The 20,513-nt window shown below is 36.5% G+C and overlaps 1 protein-coding gene across 1 annotated transcript in view; it reads left to right on the top strand.

The window, feature by feature from the left end:
- The window catches only part of TMLHE (trimethyllysine hydroxylase, epsilon), a 31,323-nt gene extending 11,037 nt beyond the window's left edge, over window positions 1-20,286 (top strand). The window contains exons 2-5 of the mRNA XM_011982661.1: window positions 9,717-9,893; window positions 14,043-14,322; window positions 16,064-16,183; window positions 19,846-20,286. Of these exons, the coding sequence (XP_011838051.1) occupies window positions 9,717-9,893; window positions 14,043-14,322; window positions 16,064-16,183; window positions 19,846-20,086 (818 nt within the window). The 3' untranslated portion in view covers window positions 20,087-20,286. The remainder of the gene's footprint in view (window positions 1-9,716; window positions 9,894-14,042; window positions 14,323-16,063; window positions 16,184-19,845) is intronic.
- The last annotated feature ends 227 nt before the right edge of the window (window positions 20,287-20,513 follow it).

Genomic DNA, 20,513 nt, shown 5'->3' with positions numbered 1-20,513 from the left:
AAAAAAAAAAAACGGGCAGGGACGGGGGAGAAATGAGAAGGAAGGAAAAAGTGATGGGTCCCAGCTAAGCCCAAAATTTAGCAGCAGCCCTGCCCTTGAGACTCTTTGAGGTGACTACGCCTTTTGAAACTGAGGAAGAACTAGCCCTGCCCCTTGGGCCTGTGGTGGGAATGGTGCCCTGATGATCTCTAAATTGCCTTTAGCCTCACTCTTCCCTTTTCTTGAGGAATAAATAGCATATGCACAACTCTCTCAATTTTGTTCCATTTTCTCTGTTCTTTTTGGTCCCAGCTGGCAGTTTTTCTGCTGGTATAATCCCATCTCTGTTTATGGCTTCTGTTGAGATGGCTGAGTAGGACCATGGTTCATGCACACACTTATCTCCTTATCAAATGTGGATCAGCCACACCCTTAGTATTCCCTTTCAAACATACTCTCTCATTCTTTGCAATATGGATAAACTGAGAGTTTTCTAAATCTCTTAAGTCCTGGTTCCTTTTTGTTTAACAGTTCCTTCTTCAATTCATTTATCTCTTCTCACATTTTACTATAAGCAGTCAGAAGGAACCAACTGCTCTCTGATCACTTTGCAGCTAAGTTTTTTGCCACTTTATAAAAAGTGTCACTTTTTTTTTCCATTGTCCAGTAGCATGTTCCTCTTTTCCATCTGAGACCTCATCAGAATGGCCTTTACCATTCATATTTCTACCAGCATTCTGTTTACAATTATTTATATTCTCTAGGAACATGGAGGCTTTCTCTCCAGCTGTCCTCTTTTTTTTCTGACCTCTTACCAGAAATACCATTAGCAATCCCTTCACAGTAATCTAGGCTTTTTTCTAGCATGTACCTCAAAACTCTTACAGCGTCTCCCCCATTACTCATTTCCAAAGCTGCTTCCACAGTTTTAGGTATTTGTTAGAGCAGTACCCTACTTCTCAGTACCAATATCTATATTAGTCAGTATTCTCCAGAGAAACAACATGGCACATGTATACAGATGTAACAAATCTGCATGTTGTGCACATGTACCCTAGAACTTAAAGTATAATAAAAACATTTTTAAAAAAAGAACCAGGAGAATCAATCTAAGTTCTAGTCGAAGTTCAAAGGCCTAAAATGGAAGGTTGATGATGTAAGTTTCAGTCCAAGTACAGGAAAAGACCAATATCCCAGCTCAAGCAGGCAGACAGAATTATCCCCGCATTGCAGAAGGCAATGTACTCTACTCAGTTTATTGATTTAAATGCTAATTTCTTCCAGAAACACTCTCACAGATACACCCAGAATTAATGTTTAGCCCCGTATCTGGGCGCCCCATGGTACAGTCAAATTGACACATAGAATTAACCATTACAGTGATTTTCTTTGTTTTGTTTTTGTTTTATTACACTTTTAAAGTGTAAAATCCATTTTTTATCTTGCAAGCCAAACAAAATAGGTCACACACTATATTTGACCCATAAGCTATAGTTTGTTGAACTGTGCATCATCTCACTGCAATGACCAAACTGAATAAGGGTTAGTGGTACTCACTTTTGTCACTGTAAGGAAAGGGTTCTCAATGTTTTTAGGTTATAGACCCTATAGAATTCTACACACACACACACACACACACACAAATTTTGCATATTATTCCACACACCCTAGGACAAGAACTCCAACTGTAGGGCACCACCAAATGAATAGCCCTATTTCAGAGTATCAGTTGTATCAGACAGTCTTTCAATTAAATGCAGTAGCTATGGATTTTCAAGCATCTAGTTGGGGTATACCTTGAAAGCACTTGTATAAGGCATACCTGCCATCACAGACAAGTGTTGGCTTATAATGAGGAAATAATATAGGTACATGGAGGTGATGCCCCAATAGTCCATTCTGCTTCTCTCCTGTAAAGCTCAAGACTATTAGAAGGGAAAGACATTTTCTGCAGAAGATAAGTTGCCTTCTATCTGCATATTTGACTTAGGCAATAGGATTTTCTGTAATATTCTCAGAGGGTTTTTTTCCGTGTGTAGGTAACCCTTCTGTTTCTACACATATCTCATGATCTTTTCTTGTTGTTGAAAATCTGGAACATTTTAGATAACATTTTGTGGAAACTGAGTTCTGACGTCCCCAGAGTAATTGTTGCATATTTTTGTGTATTTGTTTGTATTTTGTGTATTTGTTTGTTTTGTGTGTTTTTTTGTTGTCTGTGGTAATTCTGTGGAGTCTTTGTCCCCTGCAGTGTAATTGTTGCATATTTTTGTGTATTTGTTTGTATTTTGTGTATTTGTTTGTTTTGTGTATTTTTTGTTGTCTGTGGTAATTCTGTGGAGTCTTTGTCCCCTGCAGTGTGTAGCCACTGATGTCTCTGCTCAGGTTTTATTTTTACTTCTTATTTTAATTTTTAACTGTGGTTTCCTAAGCATTGCACTGGGATCACCATAGCCCAGTGGCTCTCAATTGGGGTCTATTTTGCCCCCCAGGGGACCTTTGGCATTGTCTGGAGACATTTTTTGTTGTCACAACTGGAGAGGAAGACGCTGCTGACACCTGGTGACAAAAAGACTATCTGGCCCAGATGTCCATAGGCCTACTTGAAGCATCAGGTTGAGAATTCCTGATATAGTTTAGAGGCCAGCCAACTATTGATCAGAGGTTATGCTTAAAAAACTTAATCTAATAAGGCTTCCACCCTTTGCCAGAGGATCTGTGTGTTGTTTGAGGCATACACTCAAAGTTTGAGCTATTTACAAGTAATATGGTTTGGATGTTTGTCTCCTCCAAATCTCATGTTGAAATGTGATCTCCAGTGTTGGAAATGGGGCCTGATGGGAGTTATTTGGGTCATGAGGGCAAATCCCTCATGAATGGCTTGGTGCCTGCCCCTCAGTAATGAGTTCAGACAAGATCCAATTGTTTAAAAGAGCCTGGCACTTCTTCCCTCTCTCTCGCTCCCTCTCTCACTATGTGTCGTGCTAGCTCCCCTTCACCTTCTGCCATGATTATGAGCTTCCTGAGGCCCTCACCAGAAGCAGATGCCAGCACTATGCTTTCTGTACAGCCTGCAGAACCATGAGCCAAATAAACCTCTTTTCTTTACGAGTTACCTAGCCCCAGATACTTCTCTATAATGATGCAAACAGACTAACCCAAGAAGTTTGTCCTGGTTTTTACTTTCTGTCATTCTCATGTTTCCTACAAAAACCCTCATTTTCATCCAGAGACATGTACATAACTAGGGCCATTTCCAGTCTCTCTTCAGTGTGCACACAGCAGTGCATGCATATGCAACCTTCCAAATACTAGGGATGTGTGGGAGCTTTTCAAGGCCCATTATAGCTTTCTCACTCCCTATATAGCCTGGTTAGATTTCTGGCTGTTCTTCGGGTCTGTTGTTTGCTCCAACCAGTATGGCTTCCGTAATTGTTTTTGATAACACCCAGGTGCATAGGGGTTTTATGAATGCTCTGCTCCAAATCACGTTAGTCATCTTTGACAGCAAAGCTGCCGGTTTTCTTGGTTTAGCCCACCTTCGTGGAACTACTGCTGATTGAAGCTAGGGGTGGAGGAATAGGAGTGGGAGCACCCCATGCTAAAATACACCACAGATTCCCACTGTTTTTACCCAAGGTTCAGTAGTTTTTTGTAAATAAATACTTGCTTTTTAAAAGAAATTGCATTGTGTATGTTTAAAATATATGACATGATATTATGAGATACATATAGATAGTAAAATTGTTACTATAATGAAGCAATTAACATATCAATCATCTCACATAGTTACCCATTTTTTGTGGCAAGAACAGCTACAATTAACTCATTTAGAAAAAATCCAAAACACATTGCACTATTATAAACTATAGTCTTCATGTTGTTGTGTAACAGATATCTAGATCTGTTCATTCTACATATCTGCTACTTTGTGTCCTTAGCCATACATCTCCCATTTCCTCACCCATGCCCCTACCCTTGGCCCTGGTAACCACTGTTTTATTCTCTCTATATATTTAATTGACTTTTTTTTAAGATTCCAGATACAAGTGAGATCATGCAAATTTTTTTTCTGTATCTGGTTTATTTCACTTAGCATAATGTCCTCCAGGTTCATCCATATTATGACAAATGGCAAGATCTCCTTTTTAAAAAGCTGAATGATATTCCATTGTCTATATATACCACAGTTTTTTTTACATTCATCCATCAACAGACATTTAGGTTGTTTCCATACCTTGGCTTTCATGAATAATGCTGCAATGAACATGGAAGTGCAGGTATCTTTATGAGGTAGTACTTTCATTTCCTTTGGGCATATACTCAGAAGGCAAAAGAATGAAATTGGACCTTTATCATCCTACACACAAATCAGCTCAAAATGGATAAAGACTTAAACAAGGATAAGACCTGAAACCATAAAACTCCTAGAAGAAAACATGTTGTAAAGCTCCTTGACATTGGCCTTGGCAATTATTTTTTTGGATCTCACACCAACTGCTTAGGCTACAGAAACCAAAATAAATAAATGAGACAGCATCAAACTAACCAGCTTATGCACAGCAAAGGAAAACAATCAACAAAATGAAAAGATATCCTGGGGATTAGGAAAAAATATTTGCAAACTGTATTTGTGATAAGGGATTAATATCCAAAAATTTATAAAGAATTCATACAACTCAATAGCAACAGAACACATAACCCAATTAAAAAATGGTCAATGAATCTGAATAGACATTTCCCCAAAGAAGACATACAAATGACCAACACCTATATGATAAGATGCTCAACATCACTAATTATAAGAGAAATACAAATCAAAACTACTCTGATATACCACCTGACACCCATTAGAATACCTATTGTCAAAAAGACAAGAGATAACAGGTGTTGGAAAGGGTGTGGAGAAAAAGGAACTTTTGTACACTGTTGGTGGGAATGTAGATTGGTATAGCAATTACAGGAAACAGTATTATTACTAAAGAAATTAAAAATAGAATAAATACTTCTCAATTTGCTGTATACCTTTGGACAATTTCCTGAGTCTTAAAATGGTTCTTTTTAAATTTTGGCCAGTTTTATCAATACTTTTGGGGGAGAGAATTTGCCAAGCTCCTCATTGTGTTTTTCTAAAAGAAGTCTCACCTCCAGACTCCCAAGGCTGTACTTTGAGACACATTAGTGTACTAGGCTGTGGGGTTGCACGACTTGGGTTCATGTCCTAGCTCTACCACCTAATGATTATATTCTTACAAAGTTACTTAGCATCTCTGAGCTTTAATTAGTTGTCCTTAAAATGAGAATGATAATACCAATGAAAGTGAATGTGAGAGGTACAGGTATAGCAGTTTTTAAAAACTATTGCTTAATATCTTAAAATGTGGATAAACCACAGTTTATTCAGCGATTCTTCCACTTCCCCACTGATAGACATTTAGTCTTTTTTCTAATTATTTTTACTATTATAACCATCACTATTATGAATATCCTTATATGCTGCTCCACATGTGTGACACTTTCTATAAGATAAATACTGAGAGGTGAACTACTATTTGCCCAAAGGAAAAGAAATCATTATATCAAAAAGACACCTGTATGTGTATGTTCATCACAGCACAATTTACAATGGCAAAGATATGGAACCAACCTCAGTACCCATCAACCAATAAGTAGATAAAGAAAATGTATATATACACCATGGAATACTACTCAGCCATAATAAAGAATGAAATAATGTATTTTGCAGCAACTTGGATGGAGCTTGAGACCATTATTCTAAGTGAAGTAACTCAGGAATAAAAAACCAAATACAGTATGTTCTTACTTATAAGTGGGAGCTAAGCTATGTTATGCAAAGGCATACAGAGTGGTATAATGGACATTGGAGACTCAGAAGGGGAGAGGGAAGGAGGGGGATAAGGAATAAAAAACTACCTATCAGTTTCAGTGTACACTACTACTCAGGTGATGGGTGCACTGAAATCTCTGACTTCGCTAATATACAATTCATCCATGTAACCAAAAACCACTTGAGCCCCAGAAGCTATGAAATAAAAAAATATATATTAAAAGATAAAATAAATAAATAAAGTACAAGAGTAAAAAAGGTAAATACTGAGAGGTGAATTTCTAGGTCAAATATGCACATTTTAAATTATTTTCATAGAAACTTGCTGATGCCATATAGTATAACTTTAACAATATTTACTCCTACTACCAATGTTTGCAAGTATGCATTTTTCCCCACATCCTTTAAAACACATTTTAATCAGCCTTTAAAATTTTTGTTGCTCTGATTGGTATAAAATGGTATCACATTTTGGTTTAAATACCCATTTCTTTGATTATTAACAAGGCTGGGGGCAGTTCATATGTATACCGGTCACTTCTGGTGACTTTCCTTAGTGATATCCTTTACCTATTTTTCTGTTGGGTTTTTATCTTTAATGATCTCAGAGGTTTATTCTATATGCTGGATATTAATCCTTTTATGTTACAAATACTTTTTCCTGTTACTTGTCTTTTAACTTTGCTTTTATATTGTTTGCAGAACAGAAGGTATTTATTTTAATATAGACAAATTTATCTCTATGCCTTTTGTGTCATATTAAAACAACCTTTCTTACCTCAAGGTTGTCAATATTTAATGTTTCACAGTTTTAATTTTTTGTACTTTAATCCATCAGAAATTTATTTTTTTGAATTATATGAAGACATAACTTATTTTTTCTTTTCTTTTGTAAATTGGGTCACACACTTTATTTACCTTTTCTAAATGAGTAACCTAATGTATAGAAAGTCTTTGTTTTTTTGTAATTTTTTAATTTTGCTATAACTTCAAATTAACAGAAGGTTAGTTGCTAAAATAGTACAAGGACCTCCTGTATTAGTCTGTTCTCACACTGCCATAAAGAACTCCCAGAGAATGGTTAATTTATGAAGAAAAGAAATTTAATTAACTCACAATTCCATAGGCTGTACAGGAAGCATGGCTAGGAGGCCTCAGGAAACTTAAAATCTTGGTAGACGGTAAAGGGGAAGCAAGCATGGTGGAGCAGGGGAGAGAGACAGCAAAGGGGGAAGTGCTACACACTTTTAAACAACCAGATCTCATGAGAACTCACTATCATGAGAGCAGCAAGGGGGGAATTTGCCCCCATGATCCAATCACCTCCCACCAGGTCCCTCCCCCAACATTGGGGATTACAATTCAACATGAGATTTGGGTGGGGACAAAGAGACAAACCATATCATTCCACCATTTCACTCCTAGCCCCTCCCAAATCTTATGTCTTTTCACATTTCAAAACCAATCACATCTTCCAACAGTCTCCTAAAGTCTTAACTCACTCCAGCACTAACTCAGAAGTTCAAGTTCAAAGTCTCATCTGAGACAAGGCTAGTCTCTTCCACCTATGAGCTTGTAAAATCAGAAACAAGTTTGTTACTTCCAAGATACAATGGGGGTACAGGCATTGGGTAAATGCTCCCATTCCAAATGGGAGAAATTGGCCAAAGCCAAGGGGCTACAGGCCCCATGAAAGTTCAAAACCCAACAGGGCAGTCATTAAATCTTAAAGCTCCAAAATAATCTCCTTTGATACCATGTCTCACATCCAGGGCATGCTGATTCAAGGGGTGGGTTCCCATGGCCTTGGGCAGCTATGCCCCTCTGGCTTTGCAGGGTACAGCGTCTGGGAGTGCTTTCACAGGCTGGCATTGAGTGGCTGTGGCTTTTCCAGGTGCACAGTGCAAGTTATTGGTGGATCTACCATTCTGGGGTCTGGAGGACGGTGGCCCTCTTCTCATAGTTCCACTAGGCAGTGCCCTAGTGGGGACTCTGTGTGGGGCCTTCAACCCCACATTTCTCCTCCACACTGCCCTAGGAGAGGTTCTTCATGAGGGCTCTGCCCCTGCAGTAGACTTCTGCCTGGATATCCAGGCATTTCCATCCATCCTCTGAAATCTATGCAGAGGCTCCCAAGCCTCAACTCTTGTCTTCTGGGCACCCATAGGCCCAATAACACATGGAAGCCACCAAGGCTTGGGGCTTGCATCCTCTGAAGCAATGGCCCAAGCTGTTCCTTGGTCCCTTTTAGCCATGGCTAGAGCTGAAGCAGCTGAGACATAGAGCCAAGGGACATGGGGGCCGTGTCCCAAGGCTACATAGAGCAGTAGGGCCCTAGGCATGGCCCACAAAACTCTTTTTTCCCTCTTGGCCTCAGGGCCTGTAATAGGAGGGGCTGCTGCAAAGGTCTCTGACATGCCCTGGAGACATTTCCCCCCATTGTCTTGGATATTAACATTTGGCTTCTCTTTGCTTATGGAAATTTCTGCAGCCTTGAATTCCTTCCAGAAAATGGTTTGTTTCCCACCACATGGTCTCACTGCAAATTTTCCAACCTTTTATACTGTTTCCCTTTTAACTATAAGTTCCAATTTCAGACCATCTCTTTGCAAATGCATATGAGCGTACACTGTTAGAAGCAGCCAGGCCACATCTTGAACACTTTGCTGATTAGACATTTCTTCTGCCAGATACCCTAAATCATCTCTCTCAAGTTGAAAGTTCCACAAATCCCTAGAGCAGGGCCACAATGCTGCCAGTCTCTGATAAAGCATAGCGAGAGTGACCATTACTCCAGTTCCCAATAAGTTCCTCATCTCCATCTGAGACCACCTCAGTATGGACTTCACTGTTCACATCACTATCAGCATTTTGGTCAAAACTATTCAAGAAGTCTCTAGGAAGTTCCTAACTTTCCCTCACCATTCTGTCTTCTTCTGAGCCCTCCAAACTGTTCCAATCTCTGCCTGTTACCCAGTTCCAAAGTTGCTTCCACATTTTCATGTATCTTTATAGCAATGCCCCACTTCCCTGGTAACAATTTTCTGTGTTTGTTTGTTCTCACTTGGCTATAAAGAACTACCTGAAACTGGGTACTTTATGAAGAAAAGAGGTTTAATTGACTCACAGTTCTGCAGGCTGTACAGGAAGCATGGCTGGGAGGCCTCAGGAAACTTACAATCATGGTGGAAAGTGAGGGGAAGCAAGCACATCTTACCATGGCAAAGCAGGAGAAAGTGAAGGCGAAAGTGCCACACACTTTTAAACAACCAGATCTTGTGAGAGCTCAGTCACTTTCAGGAGAACAGCAAAGGGGAATTCACCCCCATGATCCGATCACCTCCCACTAGGTCCCTCCCCTAACATTGGGGATTATAATTCAACATAAAATTTGGGTGGAGACACAGAGCCAAACCATATCACCTCCTATATATCCTCTACACACCTATGCTTCCTTCTTTTGATACTTGAATGGTTTCATATTCTAAATTTAGTACTTATATATTTTGAGTTTATCTTGATGACCTTCTGACAACATGACATATAGACACAAATTTATCTTTTCCCAAGTTCTATCTAGTTGTCCCAACACCATTTATTTAAAAATTCATCTTTTCCTCAATGACTTTTGCTGTCACTTTATTACATATCAGATTTCCATATGCATTTGGGTATATTTCTGGGCTTTTTCTACTCTTCCATCATTTTATCTATTTAAATACAACATTACACCATTTTAATTATAGAAGTTCTACAGTATATTTTAATATCTGGTAAGGGGCAAGTCCCTCCCCTCAACCCTTATTGCTCTTGCTTATTTCTTGGTAGAAGACTTTTAGAAGGAAGTTTTCTGGATGCTGATTTCTGATGAACGTGATCTTTTCCCTAGAGCTGAAATATGCTAATACCGTGATGCGCTTTGATTATGTCTGGCTTCGAGACCACTGCCGCTCAGCATCGTGCTACAACTCTAAGACTCACCAGCGCAGCCTGGATACTGCCAGTGTGGATTTATGTATCAAGCCAAAGAACATTCGTCTGGACGAGACCACACTCTTCTTTACTTGTGAGTGGACAGGAGACTTGATCTTCTTTGGGGGTACTCTTCTGAAGGACAGTTATTTTGTGGAAAATGGTTTGTTCCTTTCAAAAATAGGTTAATAGTTATTTTTCTTTTTTTCTTGTTTTGGAAGGATTTTTTGAAACATTTTTATCTTCATATAAAATTGTTACAATCCACAGCTAACATTATACTTAATGGTGAGACTGAATGCTTTCCCTCTAAGACAGGGAACATGGCAAGGATGCCCACTCTTACCACTATTATTTAACATCCGCTCTCACCACTCTTATTTATCATAGTACTGAAAATTATATTACAGTAAGTCAAGAAAAATTAATAAAATTTGTACACAAAACTCTTTATTTGCAGATACATGATAGCCTAACATAAACTACCTCAAGTAATCTGTAATAAAACTATGAAAACTAATAAATAAGTTCAGTAAGGTCACAGGACACAAGATCAACACACAAAAATCAATCATATTTCTATATACTTAAACATGCAGAAACTGAAATGAAAAATGACCATTTCAGTAGCTTCAAATAAATTTAAATATTTAGGTATCATCTAACAAAATATGTATAGGATCTATATTATAAAAATTATTAAATGCTGATGAAAGAAATCAAAGAAGACATAAATACATGGAGAAGCAAATCATGTTCATGGATTGGAAGACTCAACATAGTAATGATGTCAGTTTTCTCCAAATTGATGTATAGTTTTAATGTAATTCCTGTCAAAATATAAGCAAGATTTTTTAATAATTATAAACAAGCTTCCTCTAAAATTTAAATGGAAATATACAGGCCCTAGGAAAGCCAACACAATTTTTAAAATGAAGAATTAAGTAGGAAGAAATCACTTCCTGATGTTAAGACTGCAGTAATCAAGACAATGTGGTATTGGTGGAGGGACAGATACATAGATCAACGGAATAGAATAGAGAACCCAGAAATAGATCCACAGAAATATAGTCAACTTATCTTTGGCAAAAGTGCAAAAGCCATTCAATGGAGGAAGGATAGTCTTTTCAATAATTGGTGCCGGAGCAATTGGATGTCCATAATCAAAAAATAAAAGAACCTCAACCCAAGTCTCACACCTTATATAAAAACCAACTCATAGTAGATTGTGGACGTAAATGTAAAACATAAACCTATAAAACTTCAAGAAAAGAACATATGAGAACATCTTAAGGTCCTGACTTGCACTAGGACTAAACTCTTAAAACTCAGCATAGAAAACAAGCAATACAATTTTAAAATGGATAAAAGATATGCTCAGACATTTTCCTGAATAGGATATACAGATGGCAAATAAACGTATGAAAAGATGTTCAACATTATTAGCTGTTAGAGAAATGAAAGTTAATATCACAATGAGATTGCACTACATACCTATCAGAATGACTAAATTAAAAAACAACAACTACACCAAATACTAGAGAAGATGCAGAGAAATTCTATCACTCATATATTGCTTATAGGAATGTAAAATGGTACACTCTAGAAAACAGTTTGGTAATTTCTTACAAAAAAACCAGACATGCAACCCAGAAATCACACTTCTGGGCATTTATCCCAAATAAATGAAAACTTACGTTCACATAAAACCCTGTACATTAATGTTCACATCAGCATTATTTGTAACAACCAAGAATTGGAAACTACCCAATGGTTGAATGGTTAAATAAACCATCCATATAATAAAATGCTACTTACAGCAATGAAAAGGAACGAACTAATGACACACAACTTGGAAGAACCTCAGTTAAATTATGCTGAAGTGAAAAAGCCAATCTGCATTATTTCATTTATGTAACAGTCATGAAATAACATAATTATAGAGAACAGATTATTGGTTGCCAGAAGTTAGAGATGCAGGGGTAGGAGGTGGCAGATATAGCTATAAAAGGGTAACACGAAGGAGTCATGGTTGAGTATCTTGATTGTGGTAGTGGTTACACAAAGTTACACATGTAATTACACTGCAAAGAGCTATGCACACAAATGAACATATGTTTAACTGGTTAAATCTGAATAAGCCCAATGGATTGTACCAATACCACTTTCTTGGTTTGGGTATTGTAGTGTGGCTGTATAACATGTTAACATCAAGGAAGTCTTGGGGAAGAGCTCATGGGACTTTCCTACACATTTCTTTTCAACATCCTATGAATCTATTATCTCCAAATAAAAAAGTTAAAAGAAAAAGCATTGGAGGAAAAACATGCTTACAATGCATGCATTGACTACTAATTTATGTACGATAGAAAAAAATGCCATAGAAAGGTTTATTTAAAAACAGGCAAAATATTAGCAAAATGTATGCCAAAGACTACAAATCCTTAATATGTAAGGTGCTATTGCTAAATTGTAAGAAAAGTACAAGTATTCCAATAGAAAAATGTGAGAAAGGACTGAACGGACAAATCATTAAAGCAGGAGTCAGCAAACATTTTCTGTAAAGAGCCAGATGGTAAATATTTTTAAACTTTGTGGGCTATGTGAGTGAATGGAGCTATAAACAATATGTAACAAAATGGACAGATGTGTTCTGAAACAGGCATTACAAAACCAAGCACCAGATTTGACTCATAAACCATAGTTTGGTAGCCCCTGCATTAAAGAAACATAGATGTCTAACAAATATAAAAAGTATTCTTATTAGCCTTATTAGTAAGCAAATAAGTTAAAATTATTACAAGATAGCAGTTCTACTTTAGTTACCAAATTAGAAAAAAATATATTTTAAGTATAAGAATACTCCATTTTGATGGACACAATATGTGCTGTTGGATGGAATGAAGATAAGTAGACTTGCTACAAAGTAATTTGATTATGTGTATCAGAACTCTTAAAAGTTTATATCTTTGAAATTTCTAAATACAAAGATACAAACTTTGAAGAAATGTAATACACGTTCTATTTCTAAATTATTAGAAATATGGTTAAAGATGATCACTAATAAATAATAGGAAAATTTTAAAAATAAATGTACATACGCAGAAGAATAGATTGGTTAGGTAAATCTTGGTAGTGTACATTTTGTAAGCTTTAAAAATTAATTTTAATGAAGGTTGAATTTTTAAAATGATAAAATTTAATTTTAAAAATTGTGAAAATGTTAAGCGACAATGGCAGAGTCCCAAATTTTATATATATGTAAATTACATAAACTATATTTATATATATATAAATTACATAAAATAGGAGAATATATAGAAAAACTGGAAGGAATGATGCCAGGATGTCAATCATAGTTTCATCTGGGTGATAGAATGATAAACATGGTGACTTTTAATTTCCTCATACTTTTTTATGCTTTCCAAATTATCCAAAGTGTGATACTTTTTTTTTATCAAGGGGAGGGAGGAAAAGAGAGAGAGAAGTAAAAAGGAGAGACAAGTTGTCAACATAGCCTTTCACTCCTTCTGCTGCTTCCTTTGCTTATCCTGAAGATTTTCTAAAGCATTTTGGGGTTGGTTTTCAACTTTTTTGGGGTGGGGGGTGCACAGCAGGTGAAGCCACTTACAAAGTCATTTTACTGTATTGTGTTGATGTCATATAATTAGACAGCAATGTCCTATATCATGTAGAAGAGGAAGGCAGTATTGAACTTCTAGCAGCAAGAAGTTGAGGGTCTAGTACCACCTATAGTACTTAGTTGTGTGATCCTGAGTGAGTCACTGACTTTTTCTCCATCTTTAAAATAAAGATTAGCCCCTTCTACCTCAAACATTCTCAGTTCCTATATAGATGGAAGACAGGGATTGGGGCAAGGGGAGAGAGTGCCAAGTAGATTTGTAAAAGCCTACTTGGATTATCATTCTTTGATGACTTGATGGATTTTCCAGAAGGTCTTTTACTATGTAACTATAATTCTGTAAATTTATTTAGCCTCTGGGAAGATTTATTTGTTCATTCATTTATTCATGCATACCACTCAAACCACACATATTTCTGTCTCAGAAACATTCTAGGCACTCATTTTAATTTGGTTTCATAAACAATATAGTACTGGATAACTGATTGCTAAGAAAAAGATTCTTAACTAGTTGTAACCAATTATAATTTGTAACCAATTACAAATATTGACATTATTTGTAATTATTATTTCAGTGCCTTTTATTTTTCCCCTTAAAAGGGCCAGATGGTCATGTGACTAAATATGATTTGAATTGGCTGGTGAAAAACAGCTATGAAGGGCAGAAACAAAAAGTCATCCAGCCTAGAATACTATGGAATGCTGAAATCTACCAGCAAGCCCAAGTTCCATCTGTAGATTGCCAGAGCTTCTTAGAAACCAACGAGGGACTGAAGAAGTTTCTGCAAAACTTTCTGCTCTATGGAATTGCATTTGTAGAAAATGTCCCTCCCACTCAAGAGCACACAGAGAAGTTGGCAGAAAGGATCAGCTTAATCAGGTAATGCATTTCTTTCCAAAAATCCACAGTACTATAATTAATTTCCAGAGCATGAGCACCAATAAATAAATGTAACAGGTATGGTCACCCTTGTTTTCAATCCAGAATATTTTGTAGCATGAATAAGGGGACTCCCACTTGCAGTGCTTTATTTGAAGTCTGGATTTCTAATCTCTAAATACACTTACGTGTAAAATATAATGATGACTACAGAGTCGTTGGTAATATGTTTCTAATCCAGTGATCCCAAGTGACAGGTATTATTGTACACTGGAAAAAAACACTGACTGTAAGGAGAACTGGATAGTAGTCTGAGTTCTACCATCAAGTAGTTGTGTGACCATAGGCGTATCCATTACACACACACACACTCAACCCCCGCTGTCCTCTATTTTCCCATCTGTTCAATTTGACCTTCTGGGATTCCTATGGCTTGATTCAGAGACTGACTGTTAATAACACTGCCTTAGAAGGCTATATAGCATTCAGCCAGCACATTCCCATGCATTATTAGTAATCCTGATCAGTGTGTTTTGTCCCCGTTTTGCTGATGAGGCACTGACACTCCAATATACCAAGTGTCTTGCCCAGGAGCACTCTACTAGTAAACAATAGAACTTGAATTCAAATAGCCCAGGTTTCCTAATCTTAAATACATTGTTCTTTTCATTACCATTCCACACTTCTGGGTGGTATATAGATTAATCTTCTATAGTATTAAGTGTGATGTCAACCTACTTTATTATAATTGTTACTTTCCTTTTACTTAATAAGATCCAGATATAGCTCATTCTGTAGTAGATAGTATGCTGGGTCTTCTGCCCTATGCTGGTAGAGCATAATTAACAGCATCTGTGAGCCCTCAATTTGAATCACAGTTTGAGAATTTTCAAGTGAAAGAAACTGTGTTGGTAAGCAATAAATTGAGACAGCTTTAGGGATGATAGTTCAAAAGGAAGAGCATTTCCTATTTGAATTTCAAGGGTTCGGAAAATAAGATGAACTTTGAAAGCTAAAGAATTAAAGTGACCTTTAGTCAGATTTGAGCCCACCAGGAAAATAATTACAAAATCAAAATATATGATGTATACTTCAAGGAGAGGCACAACAACAATGGTACAGCAAGTCTCACCAAATACTTGCTAACAGAAACTATCCTGTTCTCTTTTCCTTATTCCTCCATGTCCAAAAGATGAGTGAGGATCTACATTAATCACTTCTGTGTCTTATAAAGAATATGAGAACTCTTCAGTCATCCTTGCAAATTGGATTATACCAAATACTAGGAAATGACCACCATTATTGAAAAAATGGTACTAATGAAAGACAACAGCTATAAAAATAGTAAATAAAGTTAAAAAAATCACTTCTAGAAGCAGCTACATCATCTTTTTCTGTGAAAGAATGGTGAGCATAGAAAAGAACCTTGAATTTATGAAGGCTATGAAAACTGGGCACATAATCAGAGTGAGATAATTCTCTAAGCTTTCATAATACAATATGATGCTTCCACAGTTTTCTCCCCAATTTTCTAGAATGTTAATAAATGACAGAATTGTCAAGACTAGCGTGTTCAACTGTTTCACCTTATGAAACAGTTGAATTTCACCTTATGGATGAAATTCTGGAACCAAAAAAATCTATTGTTATTTGTGAGTAACTAAAGAAGGTATTGGAAAGAGTTTTGAAAGACAAGAATGAACATTTTAGCTAACAGGTCTTTCTTTATTTCATCTAACAGAGAAACCATTTATGGGAGGATGTGGTATTTCACTTCAGACTTTTCCAGAGGTGACACTGCATACACCAAGCTAGCTCTGGATCGGCACACTGACACTACCTATTTTCAAGAGCCCTGTGGGTAGGTGGATTAGATTTTTACAGTGTAAGGTCTTTATATGTGATAGTCTTGAGTGGTTTCTTAATTATTTTCCATTCTATTTGAACCAAGATCGTATCTGCTGCTGGGGATTTGTATGACTTTCTTTCTCTTCCCCTAGAAACATGATCATTTTGAAATACCTTAACTCAGATTTTAGATTCTGTATTAGGCCATTCTTGCATTGCTATAAATAAATACCTGAGACTGGGTAATTTATTAAAAAAAGAGATTTAATTGTCTCATGGTTCTGCAAGCTATACAGAAAGCATAACAGCATCTGCTTCTGGGGAGGCCTCAGGGAACTTCCAATCATGGTGGAAGGTGAGTGGGGAGCAAACAGTTCACATGGCAAAAACAGGAGCAAGTGAGAGAGAGTCATGGAGGAGGTGCCACACACTTTTAAACAGCCAGCTGTCACAGGAACTCACTCACTATCTGAAGACAGCATCAAGCCATGAGGGATCCACCTCTATGACCCAAACACTTCCCACCAGGCCCTACTTCCAGCATTGGAGATTACAATTCAACATGAGATTTTGGTGGGGATAAATATTCAAACTATATCAGACTCCTAGGAATAAAATATTTTTAAGTGATGGAAAATTCATCTTACTATATAAATGGAGTCCTAATTTTGTTAATTATTAAAATGTAATTTTACATTTTTCAAAGTAATTATAAATTATCCCCCAAAAAAGTATTGCCTAACCATTAGTTTTGAAATTTGTACAGATTTCTTGCATTTAGTTATTAACATATTGGAAAAGTGTCGTCATGCAAACACAGCTGCTTTGAGTATGGCATTAAGAAGAATTTGAATCTGATTTACAAGAAGTTGGAGAGGAGGAATGATGGAAGAATAACTTTTTCACATGGAATAAGATGCTTTTGAGCCAAAGATGATACATACTATACTCAATTTTCCTACCATTTGCTCCCAGTAGAGGCACCTCTGTGGTTATTCTGTTGTTGTTCATCTCGCTTCTGCATATAGATGAGAAGCCTGAGACACAAAGATATGAGTAAAATGAGTGCACATAGATTTATGGAGACTATATGAGGATGATAATATGCAATTGCTCATGGTTACACTGATTTCCTTTAAGGGTTTGTAACTTAAGAATGTTTGATTCAGGGAAGGAAGAACAAAGCAGCTTTTAGATATCCTGCTGAATGTTATCAATATATGGAGAGATCAACAGCCCTGCATCCTCATTCTAGTGGATACAGAAGGAAAAAAGAGGAAATGGGATAAGAAGCAGCTGTACAGGGGTTGAGGTTCAAATACTGACTAGCTCTTCCCTTTATGACCAACACCAGAGATAAACAACTGTTGGTGGCTTCAATTTAATTGTTTGTAATCAATGGCAAGGACCAAGTAGATTAGCAGTGTGGTAATAGCAGTTAAGAGTTCAGGCTATGTCATCAACCAGACCCAGATTTGCATCCCAGCCTGAACATGTATTAAATTTGTGATCTTGAACAAGTAACTTAATTTCTCTGTGCTTCAGTTTCCTCATCTGTAAAATGGGACTAGTAATAAAACCTATCCATTAGCATTGCTAAGGAATTAAATTATATGATCATACTGCCTGACACAAACTAAGTGTTCAATAAATATTAGGTATAATTTTCATCATTTTATTCATTTTAATCACCATCTTCATTGTTATATGCTTTGCTCTCTCTAAAGCTACCTTTGCTCTGGATCTCATCCTTTCCAGCTTCCTGGGGATTTCTCTCTCCTCTATCTTCAGCCTTTCCATACCTATTGACTCCTTCCTACCAGCCTCCCATATCTTAATTCTCTATTTTTGTACTTCCTTGGACTCTACCTCTGTCTAGCTACAGCCATGTTTTTCTCTTCCACTTCATGGCTAAGATTATTAAAAGAATAATAGCTACATTCAATATATTTTCATTCTCACTTCCCATTTACTCCTCAAACCCATAGGCATCTAGTTTTCCCAACCCACCCCTCACCGCAATTAAAGTTACTCTCTCTAACATCAGCAGCAACTAACTAATTGTGATATCCAGTGTGTACTGTCATCTTACTTGACTCCTGAGACATACTGTTAACCACTACTAAGTTTCTTAAATATTCCTTCTTTCCTAGTTTCCCTCCTATATATCTGACCATTTTTCCTTAGCCTCCTTTGCTGACTTCTTTTGTCTATTTCCTAAATATTATCCTTCCTCAAGGTTTTCTCCTTATCCCTCTTTTCTTACCTGAAATGATCTCCCCAAATGACCTCTTCCATGCTCTTGGCTTTAGCTATCACTTGTAACAAAATCCACCTCTCTTCCTTAAACATCTTAACTGGTAACTAAAAAACCCTGACCTAGAAGTTTCACAGAAATTTCAATATAGCCAGGCTTACCTTTCTCTTTTTAATTGTATTTATATTACATTAGATTGTCCTTGATTTTACTCTATCTTTTTGTTTATTTCTTATTTTAATTTGCTGTTTACTTTTTCTTAGTTTTGCTTATTTGACTAAATTACTATTAATTTTATTTCCCCTCATTAATTTGAAAATTCTACCTTAGTTTTCTGGTCAATTAATAGTCACCTTACCTTTCCCTGTTAACATATTCAGACATATATGATTAGCTGTTCTAACATGCCTCTAAACTGGACTCCTTCCTCAACCTCTCATACTTCCTTATTATCATTCAATAGCATATTTGCCTGTAATCTCGGTCTTAGTGAACAACATTATCATTTTTCAGGTGCCCAAGCGAGAAACCTGGAGTTATTCTAGATTCTTGCCTGTCCTTCAGTTATCAAATTCTGCTACTTCTACCTCAGTATCTCTCAGGCGTGTCTTCTTCTCTATAATGCCCCTTTCTGAGTTCAAGCTCTCAATATTTTTCTTTACTATTTCAGTTATTCAAGTTGTCTTCCAAGTTTTTTTGTCACACTGCTTCTCACCAGTCCATGTTCCACACTATCAACATAATGGACTCCTTAAAATATTGATATGGTTGTAGAGTTTCACAGTTTAAAATCATTTTGTGGTACTCTGTGCTATGCCAATAGGAACTTCTTACTCTCTTCCTTAAATATACCTTGTTTTACATTGGTATCTTTGGTCATGCTTTCTCTCTGCCTGGAATGCCTTCTCCTCATCTCAAATCTCCTTCTTCTCCAATTTTTGCTCATTCTTTAAGATTAGTCAAAACAATTTCCATTCTCCAAAACATTTCTTTATACAACACCCCACTAGAACAGATCGCTCCTTTGTTTATGACCCCACTATATCTTGTATGCAACTTTATTATAGTACCTATCATATTTTATTTGGTATTTATTTACTTTATCTCTTCTTACTAGACTATGAGCTTCTTGAAAATATAGGTTATATATTATTCATGCCTGTATTCCCAGGGCCCAGCACATATAAGCTTCAATATATGTTAGATATGTTTAGAAGAAACCTCTAGTGGCATTAATATTTCAAAACACAAAAAAGTACAACTGCCTATGAGGGGAAAACAATTAGGAAATGAGATTTCCAATTAGGAAATGAAAAGAAAAGGACAAGTAGGTTCAGTAATCATTTTATATATAATTTCTAGAATTTTGATATGTTCTCTCTTCCACTGAACAGAAGAATTTTCTTTTCTCTCTTTAGCATTCAAGTGTTTCATTGTCTTAAACATGAAGGAACTGGTGGCAGGACACTGCTAGTAGATGGATTCTATGCAGCAGAACAGGTACTTCAAAAGGCACCTGAGGAATTTGAACTCCTCAGTAAAGTGCCGTTGAAGCATGAATATATTGAAGATGTTGGAGAATGTCACAACCACATGATTGGGGTTGGGCCAGTGTTAAATATTTACCCATGGAATAAAGAGCTGTATTTGATCAGGTAAGTATCAAAGAACTATCCCCAATTGTAATATGTTTGCCAAAGGTTAGCCTTCTAATGTAACAAAAATCCCTAAGATTCTTATATCTGCTACATTTTAATCTTGCTATTCCATAGCTTTTTATTATCAAACAGTTTGTATTCTTCTTATAATTCCCATGGAATAATAAATAGCCATCAACCAAAGAATACTAGATTTATTTTGGAGGTGGGGTCAAATATTAGAGGTAGTATTTTTTAAATGAAACATTATTAAAATGAAAAACAGTTATTAAATTATCCTCAGTGACCAAACAGCTAGGTTTCCCAACAACATTTATGTCTCTAGCCCAGATTTATGCAAAGCTCTTCACCAGTGTATTCAATTGACTACTGATATCACAACTTGCATATTTTGTAGAATATAAAACATATCATATTCAAACCTGAAT

Source organism: Mandrillus leucophaeus, unplaced genomic scaffold, assembly GCF_000951045.1.
Source record: "Mandrillus leucophaeus isolate KB7577 unplaced genomic scaffold, Mleu.le_1.0 Scaffold2406, whole genome shotgun sequence".
Lineage (NCBI taxonomy): Eukaryota > Metazoa > Chordata > Mammalia > Primates > Cercopithecidae > Mandrillus > Mandrillus leucophaeus.
The sequence above is the reverse complement of the archived record's forward strand: the minus strand, read 5'-3'. Positions and strand labels throughout refer to the sequence as shown.